Source organism: Galeopterus variegatus, unplaced genomic scaffold, assembly GCF_000696425.1.
Source record: "Galeopterus variegatus unplaced genomic scaffold, G_variegatus-3.0.2 Scaffold3572, whole genome shotgun sequence".
Taxonomy (NCBI): Eukaryota; Metazoa; Chordata; class Mammalia; order Dermoptera; family Cynocephalidae; genus Galeopterus; species Galeopterus variegatus.
In genome coordinates, this window is record NW_007729683.1 from 180,516 (window position 1) to 194,584 (window position 14,069).

Sequence of the window (14,069 nt, forward strand, 5' to 3'; positions counted from 1 at the left end):
GCGTGTGCCTGTTTCCCGGCGGGTCTCCAGAGGCAGGCGCACAAGATGGCGGGTTTGACGGCCGTGGGCAGGGCGCTGCGGCTCGGCCTTGGACTCTAACGTGGGCCCCTAGGTGACGGGTGGTCAGAGCGACGCGGCCGGTCCTTTTGGGGTGCAAGGCCCTCTCACTGCTGCTCTGAGACCTCGCCGCCTTTCCAGCCCTGCCCCGGGGCGGAGCCGCTGGAAGGTCAGGCCCTGCCGCCACGCCCCGTCCCTCCTCGCCCCGGGGCGGTCTCTGTGCTTGGCCGACTTCAGCCACGTGCCATTTCCATGGCGGCCTCACAGCTACCGGGGGAGATTAACGTTGTGGCGGAAGAGACAGCCAAGACCGGGGATAAGGCTCTTCTGGGAAACGACTGTCCCGAGCAGGACAGGATCCCCCAGCGCTCCTGGAGGCAGAAGTGCGCCTCCTACGTGCTGGCGTTGAGGCCCTGGAGCTTCAGTGCCTCCCTTACGCCTGTAGCTCTGGGCAGTGCTCTGGCCTACAGATTCCAGGGCGTCTTGGATCTCAGGCTGTTGGTGGGTTGTGCCATAGCGGTCCTGGCCGTGCACGGGGCCGGCAATTTGGTCAACACTTACTATGACTTTTCCAAGGGCATTGATCACAAAAAGAGTGATGACAGGACCCTGGTGGACCGAATCTTGGAGCCCCAGGATGTTGTCCGCTTTGGAGTCTTCCTCTACACCTTGGGCTGTGTCTGTGCCGCTTGTCTCTACTACCTGTCCCCTCTGAAACTGGAGCACTTGGCTCTCATTTACTTTGGAGGCTTGTCTGGCTCCTTTCTCTACACAGGAGGTAAGAATTGGCCTGTTTCCTGGGGGTGCAGGTCTTAATCGCATGTACTGGAAACTGCTGCTTTGTATAGGAGTTATAGGGATGTCAGATATTCTTTTCTAAATTAGGCCACTTTACCTGAAATCTGTGATGTGTGGATCATGTGGATTTTTTAAAAACAGTAAGTTAAGAAGATCCTACTTGACTTATGGATTTGGGGCATGACTCAAATATCGACGTTTTCTGTGTCTAGTTTCCTTGAAGAGCTCAAAATTATACAGCTAATTACTTTCAGCTATCTTGCTAGGTGACTTCTTGCAGCAGGCTGATTAAGGTAGAGATGGGCTGGTGGTTAAACCTTATTTATGGTGCACCTATTGAGTGCCAGGCACTGTTCTGTGTGAATACAGCAGTCACATCCCTGCCCTTGTGGAACTTATTATATATCATGAGGAGAGACAGAAAGTAAAAATAACAAATTATAGTTAGGATGACCAACGCCCTAGTTTATTTAGGACTGAAGGGATTCCCAGGATGTGGGATTTGTGGTGCTAAAACTGGGAAAGTTCCTGGTGAGCAAGGATGACTTGGTCCCTCTGATTATAGTATGTGAAAGATAAGTGCTATGGGGGGGGAAAAAGTTGAGCAAAGTAGGGGGACAAAGATTACTATTTGAAGTAGTTCGATCAGGGTAGGCCTCATTAAAAAGGTAACATTTGAGCTAGATTGAAAGGTGAGAGATGAGGGAGTTGGTCAAGCAGAAAATCTGGCGGGAAAGCCATCCAGGAAAAGGGAACACAAGTGCCAAAGGCCCTCAGACAGGAGTGTGCCTGAAGAGTGTGAGGAGCAGCAAGGAGTCCAGTGTCTGAATGAGGGAGGGCGTAAAGGGAGATAAAGTAAGAGAAGTATGTTTGAGGACAGGAGGCAGGCACACAGATTATAGGCCTTGTAGGCCATTGGTCTTTACTCTGAAATGGAGGAGCCATTGCAGGGTTTTGAGCAAAGGAGTGATATGAGATGACTTAATGTTTTAAAAGAATCTCTCTGGCTGAGATATTGAGGGTGGACAAAGGGGAGTGGGCAAGGGCAGAAGCAGGAAGACCAAGCAGGAGGCTGTTGAGCCATCCAGCAAAAGATGTCTGGTGGCATGGATCTGGGCGGTGGTTGGAACAGGTAAGTAGTCAGATTCTGGATATATTTTGAAGGTAGACAGGGTTCAGAAGCAGGAAGACCAAGCAGGAGGCTGTTGAGCCATCCAGCAAAAGATGTCTGGTGGCATGGATCCGGGCGGTGGTTGGAACAGGTAAGTAGTCAGATTCTGGATATATTTTGAAGGTAGACAGGGTTTGCTGATGGATTGGATGTGAGGTAGAAAGAAACAGAGGAATTAAGCATAACTCAAAGATTTTGGCCTGAGCAACTGGAAGAATGGAGTTGATGTCCTCATGTGAGATGGAGAAGGCTGAGAGGATAGATTTTTGGGGGAAATCAGGAGATCGACTTTGGATATCTTAACATCTATTAGATCCCCAAACTGAGATGTCAGATGGGTAGTTGGATATATGTAACAGTCTGAATTTAGGGAAGAAGTCTGGGCTGGAGATTTAGATATTTGGGAGTCATTGGCATATAAAGTTGTAGGACTGGGTGAAATCAGAAGAGGGAGTGTTGGCAGAAAACTGAGGAGGGTCAAGACTGAGCCCTGGGGCACTCCAACATTAAGAGGTGGGGGAGACGGGCCGGCCCGTGGCTCACTCGGGAGAGTGCGGTGCTGATAACACCAAGGCCCCGGGTTCGGATCCCATATAGGGATGGCCGGTTTGCTCACTGGGTGAGCATAGTGCTGACAACACCAAGTCAAGGGTTAAGATCCCCTTACCGGTCATCTTTAAAAAAAAAAGAGGTGGGGGAGAAGAGAAGGAACAGGTAAAGAGGGCTGTGAACGAGAATCCAGGGGAGTAAGGAAAACCAAGAAACTGTGGTGTCCTGGCAGCCAATTGTAAAAAAGTTCAATAAAATCAATGGGATGCTGTAACAGAAAGTATGAGGTGGTGATGGTGAAGGGAAGAGGCCCTCTCTGTGAAGGTGACATTTAAACTAAGACTTGCAGGATAAGGGGCTAGCCATGAGGCAGAATTGGAGTCAGATTGTGTTGCTGAGTTCCTCAGAGCTGAAGGATCAGCAAGTGCAAATGTTCTGGGTGGCAGAGAGCTTGGCATTGTCTAGGATCTACTGAAGGGCCAATGTGATCCAGAGGGAGAATGAGATACAGTTGGGAGAGGTAGGTAAGGGCTAGATTATGCTGGTCTTACAGAACCTCAGTCTCCTCTGCTGGTTCCTCCCCACTCCCGAACCTTCAGGGCTCAGTCCTTGTACCTCTTTTCTCTATTTCCATTTACTCCCTTGGTGATTTTAGCTAGTCTCGTAGGTTCTGCCATCTGTTAAGCTGGTGACTCTCTTGATGTGAAAGTCATCTCCACTCATATACAGCTTCTCCCCCCCGCCCCATATCCAACTTCTTACTCAGTAACTTCTCCTAGAGGCTTTGCAGATATCTCAAGCTTAACATGTCTGAAACCAAATTCCTGATCTTCTCCTCAAAGAAACCTGCTCTACCCACGGCTTTTTTTTTTTTTTTTTATTTCACTCAGTGGTAGCTTCATCCTTCTAGTTCTTCATGCCAGAAGTCACGGGCATCCTTGACTCTTCTTTCCCACATACTGCCTTCAGTTCACCAGCAAATCCTGCTGACTATATGTTCAGAATGTGTTTGGGATCTGACCACTTCTCACCATGTCCTACCTGACTCTGGTCATCCCTCCCTGGATTACGGCAGCAGGCTCCAAACTGGTCTCCATATCCATACCTGTCCCTTTCAGGCTGCTCCCAAATCAGCTGCCAGAGCAATCTTGTTAAGACACAAGGAGGCTATGTCAGTCCTCTGCTCAGAACTCTCCAGTGGCTCCCATCTCGTTCAGAGTAAAGGCCAGGGTCTTTACAGTGACCCAAAGGGCCCTACATTCTCTGCCCACCGTCTGCCTCCCCCCACTCTCTGACCTGCCCTCCTCTCCTGCTCACCCTCGGCCAGCTACACTGCCCTTCTTGTTGGTCTTGGAACCTGCCAGGTGTGCCCCTGCCTTAGGTCCTTTGTAGACACTGTTCCTCTGTTTGGAACACTCTTCCCCCATTTATCTGTGAGGCTAACTTTCTAACCTCCTTCACCTATTTGCTCAAATGTGAGTTTCTTAGTGAGGCCTTACTTTCTACCTTATTTAAAATTACACCTCATGGGCCAGCCCGGTGGCGCACTGCTACAGTGCGCCGCTTGGGAGTGTGGTGGCGCTCCCGCCCAGGGTTCGGATCCCACATACAGACCGGTTCCCGCTCACTGGCTGAGCGAGGTGTGGGAGCAACACCGAGGGTTGCGATCCCGTTGCCGGTCCCGGTCCAGTATGGGTGCAACACTGAGGGTTGCGATCCGTTGCTGGACACGAAAAAAGACAAAAAAAAGGAAAAAAAAAAAAAAATTACACCTCATGTCCCCCCCGCCCCCATACCCTCCCTGCTGCTGTTCTCTGCTTTATTTTTCTTCACAGCACGTATTACCTTCTAACATATATAAAGTACTTATTTGGCTAATTATCTTCTCCCTTAGACTGTGAGCCCCCTGTAGGCAGGGATTTTTGTCTTTTTTTTCTCAGCTGAACCCCTCGTGCCCAGAGCAGTGTCTGGCATGAAGTACTTACTTAAAAATGTCACTCAAATAAATAAATGGGAAAACATTAAAATGTATTGAGCAGAGTAATGACAATCTGATTTAGGTTCTTTTTTTAACATTGATTTTTATTGATTATATAATTGACATACTGTGAAATGCACAGATCTTTAGTGTTACGGTTTGATGAATCTTGACAAATGCATGCAGCTGTGTAACCCACACCCTGTCATGATGCAGAACCTTTCCATCAGCCCTGGAAGCTTCCTTGTGCTCCTTCCGGTCAGTCCCACTCTCCTGCTCCTATCCAGAGGCAGCCACTGTTCTGGTTTCCTTACATATATTAGTTTTGCCCAGTCTAGAGCATCATATAAATGGAACCATTCAGTATGAACTATTTATGTATTTGTTTGTTTATTTCAGTATGAACTCTTGTGTCTGGCTTCTTTTGCTCAGCATGATATTTTTGAGATTCATCATGTTGGGAGTCAGTAGTTCCTTTTTATTGCTGAATAGCATTCCATTGTCTTAATATACCACAATTTGTTTATCCAGTTTCCCATGCAGGGACATTTGGATTGTTTCCAAATTTTGGCTATTATGACTGAACATTCATGTTCAAGTCTTTTTGTGGATGTTTGTTTGCATTTCTCTTGGGTAAATGACTAAGAGTGGAATTGCTGGGTCATAGGGTCAGTGATGTTTAATTTTATGAGGAACTGCCAAACTGTTTTCTGAAGTGGTTGTACTGCTTTACATGCCCACCAGCAGTACACGAGTGTTCCAGTTTCTCTGCCTCTTTGCCAGTTTTTTGATTTATGTTTCAGCAAATTCTGGCTGCTGTGTGGATTACTGGCCCAGTATCTCACAGTGCTGGCTCATTCAGAAGGTAGTATTGGCAGGGGTGGGAATGCCTGAAAGGAACCTCCCAGGTGGCCACATCTCTGAGTCACGTGGAACACGTGAGCTTGGGACATACAAGCATATATATTCGGACACTTAGGAAACAGGCCTTTTTTCCCAAGAGCTCTATTATTTTTTTGTCAGATGACCTCAAGAAGGTCACCAGATCCTCCTCATTCCTGGATTGGGTTTGCGCTTGGTTTTTGTGTAGTACCTTCTTAAGGTGGGGACACAGGTTTCTGCTCAACTTTGCTCACGTCATTTTTTGCCAGGTGATCTGAGGAAATTCTCTTGGAGAATCCAGCCAGACGTCAAGGCTGTAATTCTGTTGCATTTTCTTCTACAGCCAGAGTCCTGAAGGAGACTCAGGGGACTGAGAAAAGAAGCAGAAGAAGAGTGGGCAGCTGGTGGAGAAACTTGCTAGATCTGTGCTGGGAATATTCCTGCCTGGCATCTTCTTTGCAGGGGCAGTGGTGGTCCCCTAAATGTGTGAAATATTACAAGAGACATCAAGTTACTAATTCAGAAGTTGGAGTTGGTGTTCTGCTTGAGGGAACTTCCTCCTAGAGGGCATGTCCTCAGACAGCCAAATTATTTATCAGAGTACAACTTTTGGGTACAGAATTAGCTTGCTGGGTGTTGGAGAGTGTCGGGGCAATGCCTATGATGCCTTTCCCTGGGAACACTTCATTCTAAAGAACCAAGGGTGGTGGTTATGCATCAGAGAACCCCAGCTACTGATGTGAAAGTCAACTTGGGCTAAATCTCATTCCCTGGCTCCCACAGTTTTAGATCTTCGGCAGACCATTTTCTTCTACCATTTTAGACTGGTTAAAGTGCATTTGATCACTCAAGTTTATTTTCTGATCCTGAGGTCACACTTTGTAGCTTGGTTAGATCTGGAGGTTTCCCAAGCTTCTGTAGCAGTGTAAGTGTGGGTCACCTCCTTTGGTGGGCACCTCTCACCTATTCCATACTGCTTTACCTGTTTGATTCTGAGTGGGAGATTTCATTCCAGGTGCTTGTTACTGTAGCTCTGTGTTCATTTCAGTCCTTATGCCCCACATTGGGGAGCAAGCTGAGACCAAGCCAGACACAAGGCCCTACTATCATAGAACATACAGTTTAGTGGGAAAGACTAAATGTAATTAGAAGTAGGATGAATGGAGCTTATGAAAGTGGCCATCAGGGTGCCATGGGAGCATACTGTATGGGGACTGAATGTGGTTTAGGTGGTGAGGGAAGGCTGTCTGGAGGAATGGACTTTAAAGTCTTACAGGGTGAGTAAGAGTTAGGCAAAGGGAGGGTGTCTGAAGGCCCTGAGGAACTGAAAGAAGTATGAAAGGAAAGGGGCAGGGCAGGGCTAGAGATGAGCCAGGTTAAAGATCTGGGACCCTTATCCCAAGGACAAGTGGTTGATAAAGGTTAAGGTGTGTGTTGGGGGGAAGGGGGTGGACAGATTAGTGTTTTTAAAGGATCACTCTTACTGCCGTGTGGAGATTAGATTAGGGATGGGGAGGGGGAGGTTGTTACAAGATTGGAAGCTGCAGGACCAGCTAGGAGGGTGTTTCAGTATTCCAGGCATAAGATGACCATGACTAGGATTTGGGAGTAGAGTGAGGTGGGATGGAGAGACAGGACAGGCTTGAAGGAAGTGAGTTAGACTGGCTTTGAAGTAGATTGGCAGGACACAAGCAGGAGTTAGGGATGATTTAATTTTAACTTCATGGGAACCAGAGGAGGAAAGCAGCACTGTAACTTTGCTGTCTTAGCTGTTTTACTCATGGGGGTTGAAGTTTCTATATGTGGGAATTTAGGGGCCCTGAAATTTCACTGTAATCCACTGAGGGTTTCCAAACCAGAAGATGCCTCGAGAGATTGTAGAGGAAGGAGGTGTAAAAGTGGGAGGCTGGGATGGATATTCTGTGAGTGACTGATGTAATGGTGTCTTGCAGGGGTTGGTGAAGGGTGAAAGAAACCAGATAACTTGATTATAAGGCCTTTTAGATCCTTCATGGGCTCTTCCATTGAACTGTGTGTATAGCGGGATCCCAGTGCTCTTTGTTGGGGGATAATAGGAAGGAAAACTTGGGTATGAACCTGAGAACAGATGGACTCTGAAGCCTAACTGGGTATTTCCTCTATACCTGTGTCATTGGAGAAGAAATCAGATTTTGCTTTGGGGAGGAAGGGAACAGAAAGAGTGTCCCACCCCCGCAGTCTAAGAATTCACCTTTCCTGGCCAGAAGTGGCCTGCTTCTTGACTTGGGATGTGGACAGTTTCTAAATTTCCAGCTGTGATCTCAAACCAGCTCTCTGGGTTTTCTGGCCTTAGGGATTGGATTCAAGTACGTGGCGCAGTCTAAGAATTCACCTTTCCTGGCCAGAAGTGGCCTGCTTCTTGACTTGGGATGTGGACAGTTTCTAAATTTCCAACTGTGATCTCAAACCAGCTCTCTGGGTTTTCTGGCCTTAGGGATTGGATTCAAGTACGTGGCTCTGGGAGACCTGATCATCCTCATCACTTTTGGCCCTTTGGCTGTGATGTTTGCCTACGCCGTCCAAGTGGGGTCCCTGGCCATCTTCCCCCTGGTCTACGCCATCCCCCTTGCCCTAAGCACTGAGGCCATTCTCCATTCCAACAACACCAGGGACATGGAGTCCGATCGGGAGGCTGGCATTGTCACGCTTGCCATCCTCATTGGCCCCACCTTCTCCTACGTGCTCTACAACACACTGCTCTTCCTGCCCTACCTGGTCTTCAGCGTCCTGGCCACGCACTGCAGCATCAGCCTGGCGCTTCCCCTGCTCACCATTCCCATGGCCTTTTCCCTCGAGAGACAGTTCCGAAGCCAAGCTTTCAACAAGCTGCCCCAGAGGACGGCCAAGCTCAACCTCCTGCTGGGACTTTTCTACGTGTTTGGCATCATTCTGGCACCAGCAGGCAGTCTGCCCAAACTTTAAGGGCACTAGCAGCTCCCCCCCACAACATGTCCCCCTTTCTTACGTTGTGTGGAAGTCAGAGCATCTGCAAAGGGAATGTGCTTTGACAGTGAGTGTACAAGCATGGGTGTAAACTCCCACCTTTTTATTATTATTATTATGTTCTTAAAGATAGTCTGGTTTTGTTTTTTGTTTGTTTGTTTGTTTTCTTCTATTTTTATTTTATGGGGAATCTTGAAACCACTCTGATATTAGAAGAAGGTGAATTGGACACATGGCCCTTGTTTTATTTATAATTTCCTCTAGAGGGTGTTGTCAGGTCACTTTATAATGGAATGGGCCGAGTTCCTCCTTGTTCCATGCAAAATGGCCTAAGGTTTTAGAATGAGCTGCCAGGTTGGCCTTCCATCCTGAAAGAGCCTCTATAACTAGGCAGAGTGTTGTCCTGTCATCTTGATCTTGTAAGATATGGTCCTGATTGATGCCAGGCCCGTTAATATGGGGAACGCCTGTCTCATGCTTGGCACTGTTGTCCTGAAATGTGCTGCTTGAGAGAGGCAGTTCCTCATTAACAGTGGTCCTCATATGGTTCCCGGCTTTTTGCCTAAATTGTGACTCAGGCACTTTTGTTCTTTGTCTCTCCTTTCACTTATTGGTACAGTTGAGGAAAAGAGGAAAAGTGTCTGTCACCCTGCAGCAAGACAATCAAGCTGGCGATTGGGAGGCAAAAAAAAACCCCACCTTAAAGGCAACTGAGAAAACCACTATGCTGCTGGATAGAAATTAGTAGGGTGGCTGTTTGCCCCTTGTAGAATCTGCTAGAATGACAGGAAGGACTCCTAGCCCTTTCAGTAACTATCAGGAGCCCTGGAATTGTAGAGGCACTGCTGGCCTTGCAGGCTGTTTAAAACCCACTGGGCTTTTTCCTCCCTATTGCCTCTCCTAAAGCTCCCCTGTTCCAATATCCTGTCTCTATCAGGCTCCCATTTGCGTGTTTCCCATCTGTGGAGCCAGACTGTTTGGACAATAGCTTAGCAACTGAGTCACGGACAGTTGCCACTTTCCACAGAGCCACAGGATGGGCAGAGCAGGGGCCCAATGAATGTACAAATCAATGGATGACAATCCTGGGCCCTGTCCAGCCAGAATGACAGGCCCTGCCGTTGAAGGAACTGTCTCTTCATCCCTGAAGACAGACACGCGATATGGACGCTGCCTCCCCTGGCTTCTGTTGCCCTGTGAGGAGATAGTTGAGGGCGTCAGTGAGCTCACACTGGGTGCAGGGATTCCAGTGTTGACCGTAGCTGCTTTTCATTGCATTGCCTGTGAAGTGTAGTTTCTGGGCTAGAACTGTTCGGTTACATTTGGCCTAAGACTGAAATAGATTGAGACCATCATCATTGTACTTTTCTGTTGTGATTATAGATAGCTGTTCTGGTAGGTATTTCAAGGTTTGGGCCTGCAGAAAATCATGTAAGAACAGTTCTTAATCCTTCAGACTAATTATGATTTTGCTCCTTGAGTTAGAATTGGTCAGCTTATTTGGAAAAAATGTACTTTGAAATTGCATAAGTTCTTCTAAAGGTAGAGGTGATTTTTCTACCAGAGAGCCAGAATCGAGCAGTGGTCAGAGCCCAAGGAACAAGGGAAGGATGACTCTTCTTGCTGCTGTCTTCCTAGCACCATTTTTGTTTCATGCCAGACTTGTGGCATTTTGGTGCTCACAGGGGTCCTGCCTTCAGGGAAGCTCTTCTCACCTCTCCTTGGAACAGGCCATTCTCAGTAGGGCTCGCCCCTGAGGCTGGCGGACCAATGGCTTCCTGCAGCCACAAACCAGACCTGCCTTTGTGGCCACTCCCATTGGGGTTGTCAGCTGCTGCAGTTAGCTCTGGTGCAGGTTTCAATGCATATTTTTATATATAAATGTTCCCCAAAGGCCAAATTTGGTGCCAGATTTTATATGCAGGTCACCATAATTTGTATTATGTCCCCTAGTTCAATGAAGCTTTTCTTTAGACTTGTTAATTAAAAAAGAAGATGTTCATCAGTGGTCTGACTCCCAGTTTTTCTTTGCTTTTATTTCTCTTACCGTCTGATTGTGAACTTTGAAGCGTAAATCTCAGGGAGACCAGGGCAGGGATATTGGGACTTTGGGGTGGGGGGGAACCTGCTCTTTGGTGATGAATTTGGATAGGGTGTGGCCACATTTGATGGGCCCTCAGAAAAGGCAGTAGGGGCCACTTAGAGCTCATAGGGATTTGCCAAAAGCCAGTCAGCAGTCAGGCCAGATTAACCTCGTTTCCTTTTGTCCTTTCCTACTTTCATTTTTATTTTTTCTTGATAGGGTCACTGTGCTGATAGAATGTGAACATGTAGTAGGTTAAGTACATCTGGGTTTCAGGTAGGCATTTGACAGTATATCCTACGAACAGAGATATGTGGAATGGATAACAGTGTAGTTAGATAAATTCCTGATAAGCTGAACAAGCTGAGGGAGAGAGTGGCCTGATCACTGTGTGAGTGTCAGCTGGGAAGGATGCCTTTAGGAGCACATGCAAGCCCTGCCCTTTGCTTGGCTAGATGCAACACCTGTTATTAATGACTGGAATGAGGCAGCCAAAATTGCAGGTTTCATGAGTCTCGGAGGAAGAGCTTATAAAATGACTGACAATTAGGACCCTCATAAATTAAAAGGCAGCCTTTTTTTTTTTTGGTCAAAGGAAAAATTTAGCATGAATAAATGCAAAGCAATAGGCTTGGATCCCAAAAATCAACAGCATCACATCAAGAAGGGGGAGATCCATGATGTGACGGCAGATGGGGGAGGGGTATGAATTTTATCAGTGACTGTAGGATACAACATCACATGCCTTTATTTTTTTGACTAAGATTTATTCTGTTACCTCTGTTGGGTAGCTGGAGATTCAATCTCAGTCACCTCTTGGGCCCCCTCCTCTTCCTCTAGGATCACCGGGGACTCCTGGCTTTGGTGGAGCCAGAAGGCAGGGATTTGGGGCTGGGCCCTTGCTCCTTTGGCTCACCATCTGTAAGGTCACCTCTCTGCTACATGATGCTGGGGTTCGGCCCTGGAATCCACCCTTATCTTGAACATGGCTGCTCCAGAAGGGTTCAGAATGCCCTTTCTGGCTGACAAGTACTGTGGGCCTGCATTTCTGCCCCACTGCATTTCTGCATTTCTGCCCAGTCTCAGGGAAATACCATTCTCTCCATGATCTACGCTGTCCACCTCCCCTACTCAAAGCATTTCCCTTCTTCCCTACCCTTTGCAGGACCTTTACACAAAATCCCATCCAGGGAACCTTTAGATACTCAGTGCTGGCCTTTTCTGGAGTCAGGTGGGGAAAGAAGATGTGAATACATCATATTCTTATTAACTTTTTTGTTACCCCTGTATGAAACCCAAACCTGAGCCTGTGACTTGGCCTGAAGTTCAGTTTGAGTCAATAATGAGCTCTGACTTCCACAAAGGTTAATGTGATCTGGGGTGGAATTAACAGGAGTCGGTGTCCAGAACAAGGCAGACAGAAATCCTGCCCATTCCTGTGTTGGTCATACCACACATAGTGGGCTGAGCCAGTCCTGGGACACCTTCTTTCCATCTTTCTTTCTTTTTTTTTTTTTCTAGATAGAGTCAATGTGGTGGTAGATCAAACACATGCTATGCATATAATACATTTGGATTTCAGAAAGGCATTTGACAATATGACATCAAATGTGGAATGGATGAAAATCCAGTTAGAGGAGCTTTATTTCCACATGCACATGCATTTGTGTTTTTGCATTGGTGATAACTGCGGCAGAGATTTTAGGTCTCTCAGTATGGGAACCACTTTTTGAAGATGTTATTAACAAACTGGATCTTGTCCAGAGAACAGTTGGCAGACCAGTGAGGGCACATAAAACCATGTCAGTGTGGAAAGGAGACTCACGAGAGGGCTGTCTTGGGGAAGAAGGATTGGGCTTTGTGTGTGCATCCATGTGTCATGCCCTTTCGTATGTGACTTCCAAGGGTAAAACTAGAACCAGTGGGTGGAAGTTATATGGCACCAAGTTTAAGCTCTTAGATCATGAAGAACTTTCTAGATGAATCAGCAAGTGGGACATTGGAAACATCCCAGTGGACAGTGAGATCCCTGTGACTGGAAGAGTTCAAGCAGAAGGATGACACCTTGTCAGAAACATTGAAGTGAAGAGTCACTTCAAAGAGGAGTCAGGTGAGAGACATTTAAGGGTCTTCCTATCCTGCAATACCATGGTTCTGTTATGGGCTTCTCTCTCAGACCTGCCCCCAGGGGTTGAGAGGACAGAGTACAAGAAACATGTTGACATTTCTTCTCCTTGACGTCAGATTGTTGTCTACAATCAGATGGGAGGACGGCTTCCTTATTCCTTACAGTGATGGCGGGGAGGTGTGAGAACGCCAGGTGAGGAGACAGTCATGGAAACGGAGTTGCCTCTGAGGCACTTGGGTTTCACACCCTCCTGACAGCGTTTGCTCGTCCTGCCCAGCCAAGGTCCCCATGCTCCAGCCTGTGTAGCCTCTATAGCTGAAGCCCTGTGAGGGGCTCTCTTCAGATCCTCCTGTACATCAGCCATGCCAAGGGCAGCACCTCCTGTATAAGTGGATGGTTGGAGCCCCCAAAGGACTTAAAAATCTAACAAGAAATCTTTCAGGTGAGCCAGGGCTGCCAGAATTGTGTGTCTGATGTCACAGCAAATCTCATCCTTCCATCCTGATCCTGCTGCCAGGGTGTGGGGGCCGAGGCATCTTTTCCTACAGAGGGCGGGGCACGTGGGCAGGGGCCAGTGGTGTCCCCCTGTGGATGTTACTGTGATTCTTCCTCAGCACCCCCATGCACAACGAGAAAACCTGATTTACCACATTACAGTGCAAACGGATTCTCAACACCCCAGAAGGATTCTTCGCTTTACAGATGGATTCCGAGAGAATTCACTTAAACGGAAAGTCCTCTGGCGCATTTACATGGATTCTATTCACAAAATACCCCTAAGCAGCAAAATCCCAGACCTGTTTTTGTCAGTAAAGTGAGGCACACTGCGACTCTGAGGGTGGGGCTGGAGATGACATCTTTGAAAGACCATGTGACTGCAGGGAATGAGGTGGCTTTTGAGATGGTTGTGGAAGGGAGGAGCTGAGCCAGAAAAGCCACTGGGGTCTGCCCAGCCAGGAGGGATGGCTGCGGGTGGGCTTCATTCACTGTGACACTTGGCTGGTGGGACACTTCTGTGGCAGGCATCTCCGCACAGGTGGATAAGGCCTCCTGTCCAGTCTTCCCCAAGATGGACCTGCTACTATGAAAACCAGAAAAGATGCTTTTCTGAGGAATGTGTAGCTTTATTATGGTAAGGATGCGAGTGTCCACAACAGCAGGGAAAAGAGCTCTCATGCAATTTAAAGTGAATGCAGACCTGGAGAGTCTAAACGTAACAGGCAAGGGAGCCATGCACGGCCATTCAGACACACACTCAGCTCAGACATACACTCTGACAAGATGTTTCTGGTCTAAGAAATGTGACCTAGTACCTGTGAGCTTTGTAGAAGGAAACGCCTTTAAGAACCCTATGACCCTATAGAAGGCTTGGGAGGCACAATTTTGGAAGGAGGGTTAGGGGGCTGATCTGTGTAACAGTGGGAAGTCCTTACAAATTCCA

The 14,069-nt window shown here is 47.5% G+C and overlaps 1 protein-coding gene across 2 annotated transcripts in view; it reads left to right on the forward strand.

Annotated features, from left to right (window-relative positions):
- Nucleotides 1-82: 82 nt before the first annotated feature.
- Nucleotides 83-14,069, forward strand: part of UBIAD1 (UbiA prenyltransferase domain containing 1) — a 23,892-nt gene continuing 9,905 nt past the window's right edge. Inside the window, exons 1-2 of one of the 2 annotated variants that reach the window (XR_551432.1) lie at nt 83-835; nt 7,909-8,484. Coding sequence is in view for 1 of the 2 variants with exons in the window: in XM_008585444.1 (XP_008583666.1) it covers nt 310-835; nt 7,909-8,396 (1,014 nt within the window). In the remaining variant the exon portion in view is untranslated. Of the gene's footprint in view, nt 836-7,908; nt 8,563-14,069 lie in introns of those variants that run through there. The other variant, XM_008585444.1, reaches the window with a different exon arrangement.